The sequence below is a fragment of the Meriones unguiculatus genome, chromosome 8 (assembly GCF_030254825.1).
Source record: "Meriones unguiculatus strain TT.TT164.6M chromosome 8, Bangor_MerUng_6.1, whole genome shotgun sequence".
In the NCBI taxonomy this organism is placed as follows: domain Eukaryota; kingdom Metazoa; phylum Chordata; class Mammalia; order Rodentia; family Muridae; genus Meriones; species Meriones unguiculatus.
Genome location: NC_083356.1, coordinates 24,791,332 through 24,805,217, shown reverse-complemented (window position 1 = coordinate 24,805,217; position 13,886 = coordinate 24,791,332). Strand labels below are relative to the sequence as shown.

At 56.0% G+C, this 13,886-nt stretch overlaps 1 protein-coding gene across 6 annotated transcripts in view; it reads right to left on the bottom strand.

Annotated features, from left to right (window-relative positions):
* Positions 1-13,886, bottom strand: part of Oplah (5-oxoprolinase, ATP-hydrolysing) — a 35,480-nt gene that overhangs the window by 469 nt on the left and 21,125 nt on the right. The window contains exons 1-25 of one of the 6 annotated variants that reach the window (XM_060389217.1): positions 11,118-11,137; positions 8,417-8,637; positions 8,150-8,341; positions 7,563-7,662; positions 7,353-7,476; positions 7,052-7,247; positions 6,805-6,970; positions 6,568-6,706; positions 6,418-6,485; positions 6,018-6,283; positions 5,773-5,885; positions 5,515-5,685; positions 5,195-5,332; positions 4,968-5,106; positions 4,710-4,822; positions 4,377-4,528; positions 3,579-3,739; positions 3,383-3,484; positions 3,132-3,306; positions 1,360-1,544; positions 1,108-1,254; positions 885-1,019; positions 568-717; positions 291-448; positions 44-204 (exon numbers count right to left, since the gene is read on the bottom strand). In XM_060389217.1, the coding sequence (XP_060245200.1) occupies positions 44-204; positions 291-448; positions 568-717; positions 885-1,019; positions 1,108-1,254; positions 1,360-1,544; positions 3,132-3,306; positions 3,383-3,484; positions 3,579-3,739; positions 4,377-4,528; positions 4,710-4,822; positions 4,968-5,106; positions 5,195-5,332; positions 5,515-5,685; positions 5,773-5,885; positions 6,018-6,283; positions 6,418-6,485; positions 6,568-6,706; positions 6,805-6,970; positions 7,052-7,247; positions 7,353-7,476; positions 7,563-7,662; positions 8,150-8,341; positions 8,417-8,587 (3,622 nt within the window). In that variant the 5' untranslated portion in view covers positions 8,588-8,637; positions 11,118-11,137. Of the gene's footprint in view, positions 1-43; positions 205-290; positions 449-567; positions 718-884; positions 1,020-1,107; positions 1,255-1,359; positions 1,545-3,131; positions 3,307-3,382; positions 3,485-3,578; positions 3,740-4,376; positions 4,529-4,709; positions 4,823-4,967; positions 5,107-5,194; positions 5,333-5,514; positions 5,686-5,772; positions 5,886-6,017; positions 6,284-6,417; positions 6,486-6,567; positions 6,707-6,804; positions 6,971-7,051; positions 7,248-7,352; positions 7,477-7,562; positions 7,663-8,149; positions 8,342-8,416; positions 8,638-8,909; positions 9,109-9,129; positions 9,290-11,117; positions 11,138-13,886 lie in introns of those variants that run through there. The other 5 variants (XM_021658733.2, XM_021658741.2, XM_021658747.2 and 2 more) reach the window with 5 other exon arrangements.

Here is a 13,886-nt window from a genome sequence, read left to right as displayed (position 1 = left end):
TTCGGAGGTGGCAGGAGGCTGGGAAGGGCTGGGGATCACCCACCCTGGAGGCCGTAGGGCTGGAAAGCACGACGCTCGGTCAGCACTGACAGCACCGCCTCTTCCCGAAAGACCAGCTCTCGGATTACGCCATCACCTCCCCGGAAGCGGCCTCGGCCCCCAGATCCTGGCCTCAGCTCGAAACGGCGCAGGATAACTGGATACCTGCGCAGGTGAAGGGGCACAGCAGGCGGATGAGCGCGGCCTCGCCTCCCAGTTCACCCGCCCAGCACCTGGGGTGCTCGGCTCACCGGCTTTCCAGGATCTCCGGGTCTGTGATGCGGGTGTTGGTCATGTGACTGTGTATGCCACTGCGCCCGTGCCAGCCAGGTCCCGCACCGGCACCACCAGCCACTGTCTCATAGTAGCCCATGTGGGCATTTCCCAGGGTCACGTTGTTCATGCAGCCCTGACAGACGCAGATAACAGCATTTGGTTAGCGTGGGCGGCCACCCCGCCCCCTCCCCCCATCCCCCGGCGCTGTTTTCCAGCAGCCTCCAGACCTATGTCCACTTCGACCCACCACACCTGGGAGGCTGAACAGGCCCCAAAAGCCCCCAGGATGACGTCTACTACTCGCTGAGATGTGAGCACGTTGCCGCCGACCACCGCCGCCTCTGGGGATGGGTCCAATATGGAGCCTTTGGGAATGATTACATCCACAGGGGCCAGGCAACCCTAGTGGGGGAATCAAGGTGATTAAGGCTGGGTGCTACCCAGGTTCAGATAAGCATCCTACCACCTCAGGCTCCGTTCATATCGGGCTGCCTTTGTCTTCAGTCAAACCACAGGGTGACCCCAGATTGGGGGGCTATCTGTCTACCTCATGGCACACCCCTACAAACCTGGTTCAGTGGGATGTCACGGCCCACTAGACAGCGCAAGCAATAGATGAGGGCAGACAGCGTTATGGCTCGAGGCGCGTTGAGATTGCCAAACACCTCGGACCCCGAGCCGCTGAAGTCAAATACGGCACTGCCCTACCCACGGGGGGGGGGAAGGTATGGCTATCAGCAACAGGCCGGAGGCCAGGGCCGGTGCTCTCCCCCACCTCCCTCCCACGCCAACCTGACTCAGGTTGATCTGAACGTGCAGGCGGATGGGCGAGCCGTCATCCATGTGGTCCTCTGCAGACACCTCCAGGGGTAGGCCTCGGGCCTTCCGTGAGGATCCGAAAGCCCGAAGCATGTCTCGTACTGCCAGCTCAGCGTTTGCCTAGCAGAAGTAAGGTTCAGCCCAGCCATGCCACCTGCAGGATGGCCCAGCTATCTTGGGCTCCAACACTGCCCACATTGCATTGCCTCCTGTTCCCAGGCCTACCTGAATATGGCCCATATAAGCTTGTACCACATCCAAGCCATACTGCCCAATCAGCTCTCCCACCAGCTGGATGCCCTTCTGGTTGGCTGCCACCTGGGCACGAAGATCCGACAGGTTGTCATGCAGGTTCCTGGTTCCGCTACAGCCAGGGATCTTGCCTGGTGCCCGCAGGGCCTCTGTCACAGCTGGATGGACAGGGTCACAACTGAGCCACCTTCCATGCCCCCAGGAACAGGTCCCTGTGCCTGCCTGTTCCACAACTACAACAGGTACACCGGGTACTGGGAGTTCCCTATTGACCTTTCAATGACATCACACACACACACACACACACACACACACACACACACACACTTGCAAAGCCCTGGACTCTGAAGACTGTAGGCTCCATCCTTCCGCTGAGCCCTTTTCTGCAGCCCAGCTTCTGGAGCACCTTTGGCAAGCAGCTGGGCCAATGACCTCAATGGAGCTGGAGGTGGCTTGGGAGAGGGTGGGTTCATCCCTCAAGCAAGCTCATCCATCTGCCTTCTCTAGGCTCCCCTCTACATCCCTGACACATGCCCCACATGGACCTTGACCTGTCTGCTCTATGCCCTGACCATTCCCACCAGCCTCCAAGTACTTCAAGAACGCAAGGCACCGCAGGGCTGAGATACGAATGGCTCGGCAGTTAAAGAGCACTTGACGCTCCTGAGGAGGGTCCAGCACTGGTTTCCAGCCCCCACACAAGGGGGATCATAACTGCCAGTAACTCCAGTCCCCGAGGATATTATGGTCTACTCTGGTCTCCAAGAACACCTGCATGCACGTGGTATACACGCATAGAGACTTTCAAGCACCTGTCAGCCCTGGCCTCTTCCTGCAGCTTCCTACGTCTCCCACTCCTCTAAGCTATATAGTCCAGAAAGTATACCACACCTGGGTCACCCCTCCCCCCCCTGCTTTCCAGTATGGGTTATGGTCTTCTGGCTGCTTGTACCCTCAGCCATGTGTGTATACTCTCTATGGTCCACCTCAGTTCCCCATGATCAGCGTATTCTATCAGGGTCTATGGGTTGCCCCACCCTTTACCATGGCCTCAACACCTCAACTCCAGGATGCATTTTTGGGCTCTCATACCCCTGTGACCGCAGAGCGAGGCTGTCTTTTTTCCAGAGCCTTCGCCTTGTTTGCAGCTGCTCTAAGCTGCTCAAAGCGAAACCTCCATCCTGTAGCTATCAAGCCTGACCCCACAATCTCCAGACTGAACCAACTTTAGTTCCCGAACACTTCCTTCCGTCCAGGTATCCACCTGGATACCCAGTCTTTGAGGGCAATACAGCTGTCACACCTGACCAGTCTGTCCACCCTCAGGGTTGCTCTGCTGGTAGGTGTGCAAGCTGATCAGTTTGCTCCTGCTGCTCCACTGCTCGGCGACTGAGACCCAGACCCAGACAGCTCCCTGGGATTCTGCAGCAGTGGCCAACCTTGAAACTACCTCTTCTCTACCTTCTGTTCCCTTGGGTGTTCTTGGCTGACTCCCCACCCCGAAATCATCTTCTAGGAGGCCATCTCTGGTCCAGATATAAGTCATCTCAAGCCCTTCTGCATCTGAGGCGATTTACAACTGCCCTGAGAGGTCACCACTTGTCTCTCCCAAGGCTCAAGGCAGGCCTGAGCTGATACCATCAGGATAGATCAACTGTGTATCAGGATCCCGGCCAGCCTGGTTCCTGGTAGCAGCCATGAATCCCTGCCTACCAAATCCTCACTGTGACCCTTCTCCAGCTCACCCTCTTCCTGGAAGACGCCTCCTTGGACCAGTTTGAAGGACAGAAAAACGGCACCCTCCTGCTGCAGTGTGGTAGAGTGAGGAGGCATAGAGCCCGGCGTGATGCCTCCAATGTCTGCATGGTGCCCACGGCTAGCCACATAGAACACAGGCCGTGTCTGGCCTGGCCAAAACACCTAAGGTGTGACAGCAACTGTCAGCGGCACCAGACACCTCTGTCGCCCTAACAGTCCCCAAGGTAGCATCCCTCACCGGCGTGATGACAGTCAGGTCTGGAAGGTGGCTGCCCCCTGCACTGGGATGGTTGCTAAGCAGCACGTCACCAGGATGGAGGTCAGCTCCTAAGTGCTGAATCTGAAACCAGGAGGACACATACAGAGTGGGAAAGGGAGACGAGGTCATAGGACAAGGGAGGGGGGCAGAAGGGAAGAGGTCGCCGTCACCGAACCTGGAACTGTACAGTCTCCTGCATGGCACCCAGGTGCACAGGAATGTGGGGAGCATTGGAGACCAGGCCCCCATCCGGACCAAAGAGGGCACAGGAGAAGTCGAGGCGTTCCTTGATGTTGGTGGAGATGGCTGTGCGCTGTAGGATGCGGCCCATCTGCTCTGGGGGCACAGAGTGGCCAGTGGCCCCATTATCCACACGCATAGCCCCAAGAAGAAGACACAGGACCCACGATGTCAAGGCCTCCTGAGCTCACACCAAGACCCAGCAGCTTTTCCTGAACCCCAGGGACCAGGCAGCATGGCCTCTTAAGCAGTAAAGCTGCAGCAGGTGTACGGCAGCTTATGGAAAGAGTACTTTCCAGCCTACCTGGGGTCTCGCTCCAATTTCCCTCCCCGACTGGTGCAGTGAGAACCTGGTCCCCAAGCACAGACCCCTGGGCTCCTGAAAGCCTATGGCCTGCCCATGAACAGATGAGCTCACAGGGAATGCCTGTGCTCTATCCCTACATAGCTGAAGATCAAATGGCTCTTGATGAGAAGAGGAACGGCCTTCCCTCGTCCAAGGCCTGCTCTTGCACCATGGGGTACAGTTTCAGAGTCAAGACCACACTGCCCACCCCACCACCAGTGAGGACCTTGCCCTTCCCCCGGGCACACACCTGGCAGTTTAGTGTATGTAACAAGAGCAACTGATGTTAGCTACTTGTCTGTACCTTTGCCTAGCGTGCAACCCCCTCCCCACCCCGTGACCTACATCATACACGCCAGCCCTGTGAGGACAGCAGCGTCCACTCACCAGCAATGCTCATGAAGCGGTGTGAGAAAATCGACAGCTGGATGGGGTCAAGCTTGGTGCCTGTCACGCTGGGAGGCTCAGCCCCCACAGATATGCGGATGTCCCCTGACTCAGTCACCTCTGCTTGACAACCTGGTTCTACAAGGATGGTGCTGGGGGCAGGGGACACAGAGGAGCTACAAGAAGGCTGGCCCCAACCTCCCCCCAACCACGGATTTCACTGCTCCGTGCACGGAGATACCCCACTGAATGAAGCTCTGCAGCCCTGGCCAGGGGATCTGCTGCGGAGGGCGCCGTGATAATCCCTCCAAGGCCATACCCACGCAGGCTTACCTGTTGTTGTCGATGATGAGGCAGGGCCCCTGGAGCTGGTGCCCATAGCCTAGCTCTCCTAGAAGGTATACGGGGGTCTCCTGATAACCCCCCTCAAAGTAGCACTGGGTCACCTGCAGAGGGCTTGGAATGAGCTGGGCTCCTAGATTATTATCATTTTTTTTTTCTTGAGGCCCCTCAACATGTCTGAACCTCCCCATCAATTCCTGTCCCCAGGTCCTGAGAATGTAGGTGGACCGGCACAGCAAGGCTTCCAACCTTGTCCACGCGGGGAGGTCCAGTCTGGGACCTGCGGGTGTCCTCCAGCAGAAGTCCACTGCGGCCGGTCCCCCTCACCCGCACGTCGTCTACGACCACCGGCCGCTCAGGAATGATGAAGCCAAACTCTCTCATGTACCTGCACCCACCCATCCAAGGCAGCAATCAGAACAAAGCAACCTGGCCAGCAGGCCACAGGCTGGAGGCGCAGGAGGACACCCCTATACCTCTCAACGAACGCTGCTCCAAAGTCACCAGCGCGGGGTGAGTGGGCCGTTGCTGGATGCTGTTGGGCAGACACCATGAGGGCACAGTCAGTGCCTTGGTATCGAAGATGCAGGAAGCTCTCGGTGCTGATCTGAGACCTGCAGGGAGCAGGTTGGGGTACTCACCCGGTGCCTTCTGAAGGTGCCTTTCCCACTTCCTCAGGCACTCTCAGACCATTGCCCTGAAGACCCAGGAACATTTAGGAAGTCATCCAGTGGTACACCACCAAAGGGGTGGTAGAGATAAAGCCAGCCCTGTGTTCAGTGGTCCATGAGTCTACCTGGGGAAGCCTTGGGCCAGCAAGGCGTCCACACACTGCCCCTCCAGGCGGCACATTCTCTGGTCCAGTTGCGCAAAGGATTCAGGTGTGTAAGACAGGGAACAGGGCTCCTGTGCTTCATGAACCACATCTGCCAAGGCCAGTCCCAGCGCCGACAGCAGCCCACTGTGCCTGCGGAAACGGGCGGCACAGCAGTGTGGGGACACTCCCTAAAGCCAACTCCCTCAACCAAGGCCACATGCCCATAAGCAGACCCACCTGTGAATATGCACAGTGTCCATACCGAGGGCCCGGGCAATGGCACAAGCGTGTTGCCCACCGGCTCCTCCAAAGCAGGCCAGTATGTGGGCGGAGGGGTCATGGCCTCGTGCCTGGTGATTCAGGAAGGGTCAATAGTCTTTCGTACCCTGGACAGCTTCCCACCCTGTCCCATTTCTGTTGGGCTGAGAGAGTATGGGAGTAGAGCTAGAACAGACAGGTGATGGTGGGCCAGGGGGGCATACCTGGGTGAGAGCACGAATAGGCCGGCACATGGCTTCATTGGCAACACGCACAAACCCCATGGCCACCTCCTCCAGACTCAGCGGGGAAGCTGGGCAGGGTCCATTGGTCAAGAAGCTGTTGACCTCAGCAGCCACAGCCTCTAGTGCCTTTCGGGAAGCCTCTGGGGACAGTGGCTGGTCTTCCCTTGGCCCAAAAATGCAGGGGAAGGAGGAAGGCAGCAGGCGACCCAGGACCAGATTAGCATCTGTCACTGTCACAGGACCCCCTGGGAAGAAGGAACAGTGTGTGGGCCAGAGGAGCAAGCCAGAAGTGGGTTGAAGCAGGGATGAAGCCAAAAAGGTGGGATAGGCCTAGAGCATCATGGGAAGGAGAGGAAGGGCAGGGCAGGGGCTAGCTTACCTTTTCGATAGCAGGCAGGCCCTGGATGAGCACCTGCTGACTCTGGCCCAACCACAAAAAGGCCAGACCTTGGGGAATAAAGGACTGGAATTAGAGTGGGGAGGATGAAAAAGCTGAGAGGTCCCAACTGAAGAAGAGATAGGAGCTGACCTGAAGAAGAGGCGGGAACCCCCACCAGCTGCCACTGTGTTGATGTCCAGCTGGGGGGCCTGGAGGGTCACACCAGCTGTGCTAGCCTCGAAGACATGTTCAAATTCTCCAGCATAGCGGCTCACGTCGGTGGATGTTCCTAATGGGAGTCACCCCAAGACCTGCATTCCTGGCTTCATCAAGCTAGGTAGCTGAATCTCCCCCCCCCCCCCGACACACACACGTTGGTCTTCATACCTCCCATGTCAAAACCGATGACAGGCTGACCACCTTCCAGCTGGTAGGTGGTAGATGAGTAGCCAACCACCCCACCAGCGGGGCCAGAAAGCACAGCCCGGGAACCAATGAAGGCATCCATGGGTGCCAGGCCGCCATCAGAGCGCATGAAGAGCACCTGTACATCCTGTGAATGGGGAGGGCGGACGGTCATGTACTGGGCAGGTGCCAGGCCGGGGCCTGCAGCAGGGTGGTCAGCAGGCCTCACCTTTAGCTGGCCCTGGAAGCCGCGGCTGAAGCCCTGCACGTAGCGCTGGATGGTGGGAGTAAGGTAAGCATCGGCGCAGGCCGTGTGCCCCCGAGGGACAATGCGTACCATGGGCATGGTCTCCGAGGACAAGGACACGTGTGTGAAGCCCAGCTCCCGGGCCAGTGCGCCCACCTGCTGCTCATGCTGGGCCCACCTACAACGAGAACCCACGGGGCTCTGTACCTCCCCCACAGACAACACCCTTCCACCCTCCCCTCTTGACTGGGGCCTCTGCCCACGGTAAGCAGCCCTCACTCACGTGTAGGAGTGCATGAGCACCACCGCCAGACTGCGGATGCCCCGAGATAAGAGCCCCTCCAGCTTCCCACGCAGGGCTTCCAGATCCACGGGCTGCTGTATCTCTATCAGGTCCCCTGTACGGCCTGAAAGAGCCCACAGCCCCCATTCAAAGGTTGCTAGGGTCCGCCTACCCCGGGAACCTCACGCTGGCTGTCAGCACCATCCGCACCTTTGACAGGAGACCCGGCACCTGGCTCTCCGTGGTAGAGCACCACTCGTTCCTCCACCTCCAGCACCTCCTCATACAGTACCTCTGGCATGGGCACAGCCTGAGGGCAGGCAGAGGCTCAGAAGAGACCCAGGCCCGAGGGTTTCTGTGGGGTCCTGCGTGGGTGGGGCAGTGCAGGCAAGGGGGTGTTTCCCAGAATGGGAGGAGACAGTCAAAATGGCCCAGCAGAGCCCACCCAGAAGGCTTCTCTCTGCACCCAAGCCTTAAGTGGGGTAGAACCAACGACCTTATCTGCAGAGGGCAGCTTTTTCCAGGATTCCAAAGGTGGGGTCTCCAACCTGTCACCCTAGATAGTGCTGGCTTGAACTGGCGGAGTACCACATGCCTGCTTGGAAGTATGGGGACGCAGAGGTCCTGCTAGCAGCGCTCAGTCTCCTCTATGCCTATCACCTAGAGGACTCAGCCGTAGTAGCTAAGACGGCTAAGTCATTGCTAAGATCATCAGACCTCCCCTCCAGGCCTCGGCTGGGGAACGGGGAGGAGTACACAAGCCTCACCGAGCACCCAGTTGGCAGGGGAGAGCTCACCAGGTCAAAGAGGTCTGGGCGGGCCTGGTTGCCGATATGCAGCAGGTCTCGGAAACCCTGCGTCACCAGCAGGGCCACCCGTTCCCCGCGGCGTTCCAACAACGCGTTGGTGGCCACCGTGGTACCCATACGGATGCTGGCGATGCGGCTGGTGTCCAGTGGCCGGTCTCGGGGCAGCAGCACACCCCCCTCCTGGGGACCACAGAGTCGGTGAGCGGCCTCAGGCTGGAGGCTCCCTCACCACCATCCCCCTTTGCCCTGGCCCACCTGCTCCAGGATGCGGCGGATGCCCTCTGTGGGTGCATCTGCATAGTTGGCAGGGTCCTCCGAGAGCAGCTTCAGGACACGCACATGCCCTCCTGGGCACTGGGCAAAGACGTCTGTGAAGGTGCCGCCACGGTCGATGGCAAAATGGAAGCACCCTTCTGGGCTGCCCATGATGGTGGGGCTGGAGTGCAGTAGTGGCTCAGCCGATAGCCCTGGGAGAACTGGACACGAGAGCCTGTCACTGGTGTGTGTGGGGGGGGGGGATGGGGCTATGCCTGAGCGTTTCTAAGCAGAGGCTGGGATGGGAAGGAGATGGATTCCAAGTCTGGGAGGTGCCCTGGGAAGGAGCCACAGAGTAGCTCTGAGTTTGGTAGGAGCCGCAGGACCCGGGTCACAGGGCAGCCTGAGTGGAGTTGGAGCCAAGCAAGCCCATCTGCCAGTCCAGGGTCCCCACAGGCACAGGTCTAAGAGTCCTGGAGTAGAAGTAAAGGACCTTGGAGCCGTTTCGTGCTGGAGGAGCCTGGGTTCCTCAGGCAGGAAAAGGCACGTGATTTAGGGTGGGCAGGTAAGGAATTAGCTCCACTTCCCGCTTTGCTCAAGTTTCCTGACCCTACAGAACCAGTACAACAGCGCGGAGAGGCTAAAGCCCGGGAGACAGGAGACTAGGAACGGCAGAGCCTAGGGAGGGAAGTAGGAAAAGCAATAACACAGACCCCACCTGCGGAATCCGAGCCTTGCTTGAGTTCTCCAGCTGAGCTTCCCAGACGCCCTGCCCCCACCTCGGGGAGGGGCCTGTAGAAACCCTTCCCCTGACTACCCCGACTCCCAACAAGCCTGGCTTGCCTGGCCCTCTGGGTTATGGGTTACGGGTTACGTAAGTGCGGGCCGGGTCTGGGCGCCTCCTCCTTTGCCCAGAACGCTCCACAGATTGAGGCACTGAGCGGCTCTTGCCAGCTAGGGGCGGACCTAGCGCTTTGGCTCAAGGGCACCTTGGTTCTCGGAACTGCCGTACTTCCCTGCAAGTTCTGGATAGCCGTGCGTGGGCGCCCTTGACACCCACCTTCAGGTCTCTATGTAACTGGTTGCACCCTAAAGTAACATTTCTGATGTACTCATACTGTTCCCCCGGCGTGGGAGGACCCGAGGCAGGAGCTGGGGTGGGTGGGGAGGACCCGGCAAGGAACAATGGAAGATAGGAGGATCTAGTAGGGCGTCCTGCCTCCAGGAAAATACTCTTATTCCAGCATGCAAAATGGCACAATGAACAAGAAGCCTCGGCACATATCCCACAGTCAACCCCACAATGCAAAAAAAAAAAAAAAAGGCTCAGTTCATCAAGGTCTGATGTTTCTCCTGCAGTGAGAAACACATATCTGTACCTGGTGTTTCCTTCACTGAGGATAACATGGAAGACTTCTCCATGCCCTCTACTCTCCTGTTTATTAGCCCACCTTAAGTGGTAAAAGTGCACACAGACAGAGGAGGCACCAGGACAACTGAAACTTATAGGCAAGCGGGGCCGGGGTTGGTTTCTGGTTTTGCTGGTGCTTTGTGTGGTTTTAGTCCCAGGGAAGCAGATCCTTCTTATGAGGCCAACATCTCTATACTTTCTAGGTCACAGTCAAGGGAGCCTCAGTTGCGCTGGCTGGACATTGCAGGGCCTCAGCAGGCAGGGCAGAGGCGGGATTCAGGTCAGGCCTGAGCCATTGAGCATCCAGAGTGGGAGCAACGGAGGCAGATGGAAACTATCTATCACCCATGTGTGGTGGCAATGCTGCCTTTTAAGGGAGGCCCCTGAGGAGCAGCTAGCTTCTGGGACCTCAGGAAATCAGCTGAATCCACAAGCTTTATCCAGTGTGCTAGTCCAGATATCAGACAGGATCAGGGTACACACCCAAGCCCCCCGGGCTAAGTGTGGTGCTGGCTCCCAAGGCCTACTTGGATATAGGATGCAGGTGAGCTATGTATTAGAATTACAGGCTCTGAGCTGCACACCACACTTCAGGCGCTGCCTTGTGCTCTTGGGCATTCAAAACTGCCCTCGTGTCCCTTTCTCATTTTGTAGATGCCCAGTCTGCCAGAAGTCCTCTACTTCAGCTTTCAAAATAAATCCAGAGTAAGGCCTGTGCTGCAGACCTGTAATCCCAGCATAGCTTAGGGAAGCTTTTATTTCAAAACAACAAATAGAGATGGCTGGATGGTAGCTCTGTTTGCTTAGCATACAAAAGACCCTGAGTTCTATTCCTAATATGGAGAGAAAAAAGTGTGTGTGCATAAGAAAGAGAGAAAGAGAGAGACCCAGGAGACAGTCTTCCCTCAAACTCCTCTGCCTTGCAAGAACTTCCGGTACCCTCTTTCCTCTGCATCAACCTCACAGCCAACTGGCTGCCACCCTAGGGCATTTATGCTAACTGTTCCTTAGCTTGGAAAGCTTCCCTTCTACCCCCAGTCTCCTGACTCTTACTTCATTCCAGCTCTGCTCCATGTCACTTTCTCACAGGTGTCATCTCTCTCCTGCATGGGCTTCCAAGAGTTCATGCCACCCTCTTCCCTGGCCTTGTTTCATCTCCCTCTACCCACCACCAGCATCCAACAGCGCTGTCAGGCAGCCACGCTCCACAGGGCCAGGCTTTTGTATGACTTCTTTCCATCTAGGCACACACATCGGATGAGAGAGCCCTGAGGGATGCCCATCGCTCACCTTTCTCGACATTTTTGAATTTGAATGTCCTACGCCTGTTCAGCCGGGGACTGGCAGCCACTTCTGCCAGGAAGCTGGGGCTGCAGAAGCCCAGGCTGCTGCTCCTGCTCCTAAGGACTAGCTTCAGCTCTTGGTTCTCCTGAATGAGCTGCACCAGCCTCCGTAGCTCCTCGTTCTCCTGTGCCAGCCGATGGATCTCCTGCCGCAGACCCTCATAGCTGCTGAGAAGGGACATGCCCAGGGGCAGGCACAGCAGTGCTCAGTGGCCTGGCTGGGAAAGGGAGACCCTGCCATTGTGAGGTCAGCACCCCACCTCTGCATTCCGAGACTTTGGGGCACAGGCTTCCTGTCTGCAGCAGGTTTCATCTACTTTCTGGCTCTGATGCTTGGAGTACAAGAGATGCCCAGACACAGCCATGGGAGATAATGCAGCATCTCTACCGGTAGCCAGTGGCTACAGCCCCATAGCCAGCAAGTGGAATCGTGGATCCGGGCAAGTGGGTGTGCAGTGTGGGTCTGGTAGTTGTGCATCATCCAAGGAGGTCAGGGAGGTTGGGTGTTGGAGCTACCCTGCAGGGGTGGGGGTTGTGTCTGGCCTCATGATAGATGGTATGGGGTAGCAGCGACCAGGGCAGGTACAGCCTCGACAGACTGATGAACTCAGTGGGTGCATGGGAAAGGGCTGAGGAGGGCAGAGAAGTGGACCAAGCAGCAGTGGTCTTGCCCATAGTGACAACAGTTTTGTATTTCACACTGGACTTTCAGAGAGGACTTTCTTCCGTCCTGTCTGTCTTGGAAAGCTTTAATTCTGTGCAGTCAACTTCGGTATTGTGACACCCCCTTTTTTTTATTATTGTTATTTGCTTGTATCATTTCCTTTTTGCTTGCTTGATGAGTGCGGCTTTCACTTGTTAGTTTATGGCTTCTCCGGGGATTTCCATAGCCCTTCCACAGCCCAGGAAACTCTGGCAAGAGTCCTTCACTTGTGGTAGAGGATGAGGAAGGACCACCTGGAGCTAGCTACTCTTCAGGAGCCTGGGCCCCATGGCCCTCAATGGAAATACAGCAGCGACAGTTTTCTAAGATTTATGGATTTTTCTTAGACATGTTTGAGCATCATACATGTATGCCTGATGCTATGGAGGCCGAAAGAGGACTCTAGGTCCGCAGGAACTATAGTGGTCGCCATCTGCCATGGGAGTGCTGGGAACTGAACCCAGATCCTCTGTAAGAATAGCAAGTGTTCTTGACCATTGAGCCATCTCTCTAGCCCCAAGAAGTGACCATTTAAATAGTTCTACAAGGAAACAATCATAGTCCCAGGAAACACAGAATATTTTAGACAGTATAGAGATTTTCACCCCAAATGCATGGCAGGTCCAGTGAATCAAACCCCCAGACAGACATTCTGAACACAGGTGGACAGGAGTGGGTAGAATTTAAAATTTTTTTTTCAAACGTTCACTTTTATTTTATGTGCATTGATATTTTGCCTGCATATATATGTCTGTGTGAGGGTGTTGGATCCACCGGAACTGGAGTGACAGGCAGGTATGAGCTGCCATGTGGATGCTAGGAATTGAACCCTGGTTCTTGGGAAGAGCAGTCAGCGCTCTTAACCACTGAGCCATCCCTCCAGCCCCAGGGTGGGTAGAATTTTTTAAAGGCCCTGGTAAAGTTTCTGCCATTCACCCTGTCACCACCTTCAGGCCTGTGCACAGGATGGCCTTGAGACTCATGACTAGCTTATGTTATTGGCACAGTGGAAAGATAAAGTCAGATTGTCTCTGGTGGGTCGGACGTCACTATATAGGCCCTTCAAAGGACAGTTCTCTTCCTGGCAAAAAGATTCAAAAGAGATTCCATGGAAAGGAGATGCTCCCTTGCTGAAATCTGTCATATGTAAAGGATAGAGTAGCCTCTGGAAGCTGATCCATCAGGGACAAAATATTGAAGGGGCTGACAAGTTGACTCAGAGGATAAATGCACTTACTGCCGAGCCTGACTACCTGGGCCCCACAGGGTGGAAGAGAGAACTAACTCCCAGAAGTTGAAAGTTGTCCTCTGACCCCCGACATGCTGGCTATGCATATCACCTGCCCAAGGCAGAGAGGATTTTACATTTTTAATATTGAAAAGCAAGGTTGAGGCTACAGCTCAGTTAGTAGAGCAAGAGTTCTACACTCAGAGGCAGGGATCAGCGGTCACAGTCATTCTTGGCTATATAGGGAATTCGAGGCTAGTTTTGGGCTGCACAATGTAAGAAATATCAAATGTAAGTCTTCCTTACCAGATACGGTTAAGCATGTGTTCAGGACAAGGAGTTAAGATCTTTTTGTCTTCCCCATGGGGCAAGACAGTGCAGAGGTCTCTCCATCTTGTACTCTTGCTGAGGCTGTTTCCAGGTTTGACTAGACTCTGACCTCATGGAAAACTACCCAGCTCTTGTTTAGGAACCAAGGGTCAGGAAGTGCTAGCTAACCTATCTAGCCTTTGTTAAAACTGTCTGTGCGAAACTCCGGCTGCAGCTGGCTGACCACTTATCTTTGTTTCTGTTCAGACTGCTTGCTTCTGAGAAGCCCCTTGTGGCTGAGATGCTAGGATTTGGTTTTAGCCTTTAAAATCTCCATGTTCTGGCCATGTCTAGGTTCCTAGCACTTGCGTGTGGTCCAAAATGGCTGGAATAGAGACTTTCAATTTAGCTGTACACTGTGTGAGAGGCCTTCTCTAGTGAGCTCCAGGGAACACACCATTACAACTTGCAGATGT